General features: G+C 39.8%; 1 protein-coding gene across 1 annotated transcript in view; it reads left to right on the top strand.

Annotated features, from left to right (window-relative positions):
- Nucleotides 1-1,409: 1,409 nt before the first annotated feature.
- radil2b (Ras association and DIL domains 2b) overlaps nt 1,410-8,621 on the top strand; it is a 35,072-nt gene continuing 27,860 nt past the window's right edge. Inside the window, exons 1-3 of the mRNA XM_085465510.1 lie at nt 1,410-1,871; nt 5,847-6,052; nt 7,311-7,485. Of these exons, the coding sequence (XP_085321636.1) occupies nt 1,744-1,871; nt 5,847-6,052; nt 7,311-7,485 (509 nt within the window). The 5' untranslated portion in view covers nt 1,410-1,743. The remainder of the gene's footprint in view (nt 1,872-5,846; nt 6,053-7,310; nt 7,486-8,621) is intronic.

Genomic DNA, 8,621 nt, shown 5'->3' with positions numbered 1-8,621 from the left:
TCTTGAGTCACCTCTTATTTGTTTATATTTTGATACGAAATTGGAATCACATGAAACTACAAAACACATGTGATACACTCTGATGTGAGTTTGCCAGTTATAGCAAGAAATGTCTTCTACCCAGCAACCTAAATGACAGCATTCAGGGCAATCAGCTAATTTTACACATTGGTTTTATGCGTTAGCATATTTTTACTGAGAACACTGAATAAAAGCATTATAACATTTCTTGTCACACATGGACCTCTGATGATGACATAAGTCAGCAATTTGGTTCAGGGTTTAATAACTAAAAAGGATTTACCAAGCACTAAATCTTTTTAGTTATTAAAGGTTTAACAAAAGTATCTTAGTGCCGACAACTCAAATATGATTGTTTTTTCCATAATAGCTCCACTTAAAGATGGGCAAAGACTCCAGTAATGACATAATATGCAAAAATAATCCCTCAAGCTTAAAGCTAAAGCAGCTTTAAACACTTTTTTAAATACTAGCTCTGTGTGTTACCAACAAGAGGGGATGTTACTATATCTCAAGCAGAAACCTACCTGCTGTTCAAATCTTCTTTTTTTCGTGGGAAAGCAAATCAGAAGAACTTTGGCTTTGACTACTTTTGGACTGAGTCAGTCCTAAACTAGTTGGTATTGAGGGGTTACACCAGGGACCTGTATTAGATAAATAAGGACTAATTTGAAAGGTAAATCATTGCAAAGCTAGAATCTAGTAGATTTAAGAGTAAAAGAAAAAAAATCGGAACTGCAAATTAGAATAATAAGCCTACATTAACAAATAAATAAATAAAAAAAATCCTGCTGTGACAACACGTTCTCACTCCCAAAGCGTAACATTTTACGCTAGGTGACAAATCGTCAACATATTACGTTTTCGGCTACCCACCACGTTCCTAAATGACGACCTCGGGAAAATGAGGAATTATGAGAACCGTATGGACTCAATCTACACATGTTCTTCAAATCGCTTAGAAACACGCTATTTAACATCATTAAAGTCCTGGTTAAGGTCAGGAAAAAGGTTATGGTTAGGGCGCTGGCTGTGATCTGCTTTCAGCCAGAAGATGGAGTGATGGACACAGGAATCTTGGATTCACTCACTGCTCGAGTTCCTCTGTCTGCTTCAAGCACAGACGTGAACTTAGCACATCTTCCACAGCAAGAAAAGCGGTGCAATGCTGTGAAAGCTGGGATTTAAAAGGTCAGACGAGTTCTTCAGTAAGGTTTTATTTTGAAAGTTTCAGTGCGGGTGGGCGGGTGTGTGCAGCCTTGGCACTTTCAGGCAGTTGCGCTGTCGAAACACATCTGGAGAGCGGGTTCGTTATGAATTTGAAACAGGCTGCTTCCTTTGGAAGCGGACAGGATACGTCATAATGGCAGCAGTGTTCATCAGATGTGTCCGCTCCCTGGAATGACATCAGTAAGATATATTTCGATCACGTGTCAGCGTCCCAGAGACAGTTAAGAGATGAAGTTGTAACTGGAGAAGCTTCGTCGCTGTTGTTGGACTGAGCAGTCCGTCAACAGCTGGATGAGGGTTGGAAACATCTGCAGCGCTTATTCCGGAAAATGAAGCAGCAGCTGGATGAATTTGCGCCTCGGTTCCTGAATGGAACATGTCAGGAATGATGCAAGGCAACACCGGCTGTTCTCCAGTCGAGCACTAGAATAACCCTCTCTGATCATTTAGAATAAAACCACTTTAACGTAGCACCAGGTGGATCAGACAGGAATGAGTCGGATTAAAGATTCCTCTGAGGAGCTGCGCTCTCTACCACCAAGACCCCCGAACTTACCTGCAGCTCTCCCAAAAAGACGGTTTGTCAGGCTGGGGAGGAAGACCAGTGATGGCTCTCAGCAGTGAGTATGAAACACGTGCTAACAAATGCGTATTCGTGCCAAATTGTGTTCATGTGCACTTTAATTAACAAGTTGTTCACCTGACCAAACTTTTGTCTGCCTCAGTGCACCTTTACTTCTGTCTTCGTGCTTCCTGTCATTTGATTGTATTGTTAGGCATGCTGTCTGAATGTTGTTGTATGCTGTTATGTATTCAATCCTGATGTGTCCTGGAACTTGCGATCCCTTAAGCCACTGGATATAACAAAGCATGAGGTTCACATTCACACTGACAGACTGTCTGTGTATTTGAACTGTGAACTTGACTTTAATTGTAACAAAAACAGATGATCCATGTTGATTGTTCACCTGACAAAACATTTGTATCCCCAAGTGCAAGTTTACTTCTGTCTCTTTCTTCTGATTTGAATGTTTTGTATTTCATGTAATATTAGTCCCAGTCACTGTGAACAGGAACTGATCGGAAATTTTAAACTTCAAGTGACTGAATGGGGTCATTTTTGGCTCAGTCGTGACATAGATTTTTAAAATTATACACACATGCATTTGTCAGTCTACTTCTCCTATAGCATTTCACAGTTCAGTTTTCCACTTCTTACTTTTTTCGTAGTGTTTTGCAGTCATCCATGGCAAACAGACCTAGAGTTGTAAGAGTGGTAATGCTTTATAATATAGCCATTTACTAAAAGCACAATCATTAAGTGGAATTTTCAGTTTTCAGTTTTCAGTTTTATTTGTCATATGCAAGTTAGCACAGGGTCAACATTGCAATGAAATGTGTTTGACGAGCAGCAGTCACTCAGCAGCATGGTACAGTAGAAGAAAATATAATAAAATATAATAAAATAAAATAAAGTAATAAAAAATAGAAAAATAGTAAGGAGCAAAATATTAGAGAGACGTGGTAAAAGAGAAAAGATGACTAAATATATATGTATCTATAAATATAAATATATGTACACTAGTGATTAAATAAGAAAATCTTGAAAAGAAATATGACGGGGGGCAGATGGGATATTGCACAGGAATGAGCAGCAGAAAATTACAGTATTGCACTTTTAAATATAAATATCAATAACAATAAAGTGGAGTGACCAGTGCAGATTAAACAGAGTACTTGTGAAGCTGCAGGGTAGCTTCTGAGTGCTGTGTTGTGTGTGTTTAAGTGTTGTGGTTGAGGTGTCGTATGGCTTGGTGGTAAAAACTGTTTTTGAGTCTTGTAGTCCGAGCAGACAGACTCCTGTAACGTCTGCCAGATGGTAACAAGGAGAACAGCTGATGTGCTGGGTGGCTCTGGTCCTTGATGATGCTGTGTGCTTTACGGAGGCATCGCTGGAGATAAATGTCCTGAATGGCAGGAAGCCTCGTGCCAGTGATGTGCTCTGCTGCCTTCACCACTCTCTGTAGTGATTTACAGCTGCTGGCAGAGCAGCGTCCGTACCAAACTGTGATGCAGCTCGTCCGCAAGCTCTCAATTGCACACCTGTAAAAATTTGAGGTGATGTTGGCGTTCATGCCAAACTTCCGCAGCCTCCTCAGGAAATAAAGCCGCTGGCGAGCTTTCCTGATAGCAGTGTCTGTCTGAAGGGTCCAGGAGAAGTCGTCTGTGATGTTGACTCCAAGGAACTTGAAGCTGCTGACCCTTTCGACCTTGACACCGTTGATGTGGATGGGCTGGTGTTCTCTGACTGGTCGTTTCCGGTAGTCCACTATCATCTCTCTAGTTTTGCTGATGTTGAGAGTCAGGTTATTTTCCAGACACCACTCGTACAGCGCCATCACCTCCTCTCTATAGGCCATCATTGCCTGTGATGAGGCCTATGATGGTTGTGTCATCCGCAAACTTGATGATGATGTTGGACTCGTGTTTAGCAACACAGTCGTGTGTGAACAGGGAATATAGGAGGGGGCTAAGCACACAACCCTGTGGCGTACCTGTGTTTAGGATGAGTGGTGAGGAGGTGTGCTTACCAACTCTCACCACCTGGGGCCTGTTTGTGAGGAAGTTTAGAATCCATCTGCAGATTGGTGTTTCCAGCCCAAGGTCGACGATTTGATGTACATTATTTGAAATTACTATTAATTATATTTAGATACAAATACTTAATGGTAGGTGCACTTGAATAAGTGGGCAACAAGTCAGATTTTGTTAGGAAGCAAAGAAATATTTACACTCTAAGTAAATTTAAGTAGTATGTAAGTAATTTTAACTAATGAATACTTGTTTTCCCACAAAACCATCAGGTAATTGCACACAGCTCAGTTAGGCCATACTTCATATTACTTACAGGATCATTTCTGTCTCCTTTTCTGTAAAATACCTGTAAGTTAGGCAAGGTTATCCCACTCTAAAATACAGCCACACTCTAAAAAGTACAGGGAAATCACACAGTACTTAAAATTACTTATGTAGAACTTAAAATTGTTCTACATATGTAACCACATAAGTTACATTTACTTACCGCATAATTATTTCTTTGTTTCCTGTACAATATGACTTGTTACCTTCTTAAGTATTTGTATGTAAATATACTTCTATTGTTATTTCAAATAAAATATATTGAAATATTATTTAATTACAGTTGACAGGCTGCACTATAAACTGTTACTGTAAGATTTACTTCTCCAGTACCTTGAGGCAGAGTCATCAATTCTACGCTCATCATCCACTTTCTTACATACATCTGTTCAACCACTCATTGACACAGATATCTAATCAGACAGTCACACTGCAGGAACTCCATTTAGCCATTTAGCCATAATTAAGGTGACCTACTGAATTTCAAACTGATCATGAGAATAGGGAAGAATGATGATTTAAGTGACTTTAGATGTGGCGTGGAGATTAAAATGAAAATGCCAGAGCTCAGAGGAGAATGGTCAGACTGCTTTGAGCTGATAAGAAGACCACAAACTGAAATAATAACCACTAATCAAGTGCACAACATATGTAACCTTGAAACAGATGGGTTACACCAGCAGAAGACCACACTGGGTACCAAACCTGTCAGCTAAGACCAGGAAACGCAAACTATAGGTATCATACACAACAAGAGCCATTACAAAAGTATTTCATCATAAAATAAAACGAGGTTTTAAATGAAAGATATTCAGCAAAATTCACCTTGCTCTACAGGGACTTATCCCTTGAAGAAACACAACCATAAAGATGCCAGCAGTGAAGCTGCACTAACACATACATGGACAATGATACTGTCACACTGAAGTTCAGTTCAAAGTTGAAAAAGCTCAGGCAAGTGGTTTTTAATTCAACATGGACACATGAACTTAAGTTTGGTACAGCTAGAGCCTTGCAGTATTGTTGCACACTACTACACACACTACACTATGATGAACTCAGCTACTGGTGCTCGTCTTCCTTTTTTAAGACTATTGGCCTGATTCAGAAGCTGAAGACCAAACTGAAAAAAATGCCACTGCGTATTTCTTCTACAAATAAACCCACATTTTGAGCCGAGAGAACTTGAAGGAGCTTTCATTATCCTCTAATGCAACTGCTTATGTGCAACTAGGAGTGCTAAGATTATCAATCAGACATGTAAAATCGTTTATTTCCAAGTGGTGGCGTAACTGCAGAGAACCTTTGAAACATAATGATAAGTAGCTTAGAGGCTCAGTCAGAAGTAAAGCAACACTTGATTATTTCATTCATGTCCCAAGAGAGCTTAGAGAAGCATGGTGAAGGAAACCAGGCAGCACTGCATTACGGTCAGAACGGTATGTGCCTAGCATACGTGCTGCTTTCAAGAATGGACATGATACTTTATGATTCGATTTGCTTTTTCTGATATCTTTGTTTTGGTTCCCTTTTTTTGTGGCTGATGATTGTCTGATTGATTGAAGACGCAAACATGTCTTCCTTGATCTTGAACCGATGTGATGGCTTTATCAGTCCTCCAGCTGGTAAGTGTTCAAAATGTTTCTCAAACACTCTTTTTTTACTTTTTTATTTAGCAGTTCAGCTTCATCCACTGGAAGTTCATCTGCTAGCAGATCTGCTGAGGGCGTGGCCATAAGACAGCCCTGCAAAAGCCGCATTCGTCGGAACACCCACCGCCTCTCAGGTGTCTTTCTCCGCACCCCCACCTCCACCTCAGGCTCCATGGCACTGACTGCAGGACTCAAGTCATCATTGTCTGTCCACACCAGGAAGGGAAGCAGTACGTCACAGTGACTTTACTTTCTCCCTGCATGTTTACACTCAGGATTTGTTGTGCTAATGCTACAGCTAGTGTTTTTAGCACAGATGACTTGTGGCTCTGGGATAAGTGATGATGTGCAAGACGATGACCCAAATGATATCATCAGAGCTATTTTGGCACTAGTTTGCAAGCGCTTTAGATTAATACCAAAATCTTGCATGCAGGCTGAGCCAGTTTAGAAAATAAAAGTCAGAGTAGCTCTGCCTCTGCTGTTTTCATTTTAATAATAATTGTTTTGATTAAATCAAACAATACCACTAAGTTAAACTGGCTGCATCAGTTGTGCAGTTTGTGTTATAAAGAATATTCATCAGCGGGTCATGGATGTACAGTAAGGGGCTGTGGCTCAGGATGTAGAGCAGGTCATCTACTATCGGAAGGCAGGAAATTTGATTCCTAGCCAGCCAAAGTGTCCTTGGGCAAGATGCTGAACCTGAGTGAACCTGAGTTGCTCCCATTATGTTCATTGGAGTGAGAATGTGAGATAGAGAGCACCTGGATGTAGAAATAAATGCTAGTGTGATTATATAGTGCTTTGAGTGTTCACGTAGAGTAAAAAAGTGCTATATGGGAACCACTGCACTTACTGTACATTAATTTTCACCATATTTTTTCATTACATTGTCCTTCAATTTTTGGAAAGTCACAAAAACAAAGTCCATTCAAATGCAAATATGCATTCTGAAATTGGTTAAAATTGTTTTGAATGACAATCAGCTAAAGAGAAACTGAGGAACCAGCCTAAACTGCATCAGTTAGCATTAAACTTGTTTTACTGCATGCTTTTTTACTAATGCTCCGTGAAGGGGGACCTGTTATACTTTTTCAGGCTTCAGGCTGTTCTATCCACTCAATTTCTGACAGTTTTTCTTCTACTCTTGGCTCTATATGATGTGAAGATAGAGTAGATATACCGAAACTGGCCCTGAGCACAGAAGCCCCACCAACCTTCTGTTCAAACCTTTTGTTTTTTAATGGGCAGCAACTCAGAGGAAACCTGACTTAACCTGACTTCAAGAATGAGGTTAAAAAAAAAGTAAATATAGTATTTACTAAATGTGAATCATACAAAGCTACTCTAGCAGAGTTAAGAATAAAACATGGAGCTCCTTTAATAAAAACTAATTTTTGTAATCACATGTAAAAGTTTGGCCTTTCATCGATAATACCAAACCACAACTGAGTAAAGCATTAAACCTTCCTTCCCTTTCTGCAGTGATCTCTGCAGATGCTTTAATTGCAGAAGACCCATCTGAGCTGTCCAATCAGATAACTGCCCCAGGAATCCTGAAGATCTTTGGAAATGAAATCCTGGAAGGAGCTCACTATAAAAGCGTCCTCGCCACCACGCACTCCAGTGCAAAAGAGCTCGTCAAAGAGGCCCTTGAACGGTGAGACCATGTGTTATCTGGGAACATGCGTCTGCCTGCCATATGTGCCTGCTTTGTGTGTTTGCTCATGAGCCTGGCTGAGTTATGTATATCCATATGCTTCTTCTGCTGGAGCGGAGTTTGTATATCAATGCAGTCAGAATAGTTTTATAGACTGGCTATAGTGCCTGATGAAAGGTTAGCGCATTTACGTTTCTGTGTTTAGTATTGTATATTTCAGATGAACAAAGTTGGTATGACCCGTTGCTCTGTTTGTTATAACTGCAGTATAGTGCACACAGGGCCACTGAGTTAGTATTGCTGAAAAGGACCAGAGAAAACCACAGGCTTGTGTTAAAGACGGCCAGTGTGGCCCAGCTCCGAGGCAGCCTCTAGAGAATCAGTGTCTGTCAGCGTTTGCTTATATTTCAGCCAAAAAACATAATGGGATGATTAATGCAAGCGGTATTCACTTTGTAGAGGAAGGAGTAAATCATGACTCTTTTCTCTTAGTGAAAATAATTCTCTGCAGCAGTGACATTTAAATATGCCATTACTACTTTATGCATTTAGTAACGGTTCAGCAAACACTCTCAAATAATTATTTTTTTGTGTAATGAAAACAGGTTTATTGTAATATTCATAAGATACTGCTTTGACTACTTCAAAGAAACAGAATAAAAGGAGGGTCTGTTACATCTGGAAGACAAATGTGTCAAAGCTGCATTAATTCCTTTAATGTTAACCATTGACCCATTACAATATGTAAAGTTAAAAATGGTGCCAACAGTGAAGAAACCACTAAGAATCACCCCTAGTTTCTACAGCTTCCATCAATTATACCAAACATTTTAGCCTCTTGGAGCTAATTGTTGAGTTTCTAACAGCCTGAAGCATTTTTTACTTGGTTCACTCCCAGCAAACCCATTTCCAGCTCTTAAAAACCCACTACATGCACGGCAACAAAGGCAGACATAGTTAGCAACTAGCTGGCAAACAAAGTTGGGTTTTAGCATCTTTAAATACAGATATTTCCCTCAGGAGCAAATGGAAATCGAATTAAAGCCCAAAGTAAAGTGAATATTGGATTAACATTCAACAAGCAAGCACAAAACAACTCTAAAGTTAAATATTAATTCTGTTGTATGGACAAATGT

This window comes from Copadichromis virginalis, linkage group LG8, assembly GCF_057382275.1.
Source record: "Copadichromis virginalis isolate Kocher_CV1m ecotype Utaka linkage group LG8, C_Virginalis_male_GT1.1, whole genome shotgun sequence".
Lineage (NCBI taxonomy): Eukaryota > Metazoa > Chordata > Actinopteri > Cichliformes > Cichlidae > Copadichromis > Copadichromis virginalis.
This window is presented reverse-complemented; position numbering and strand designations above follow the sequence as displayed.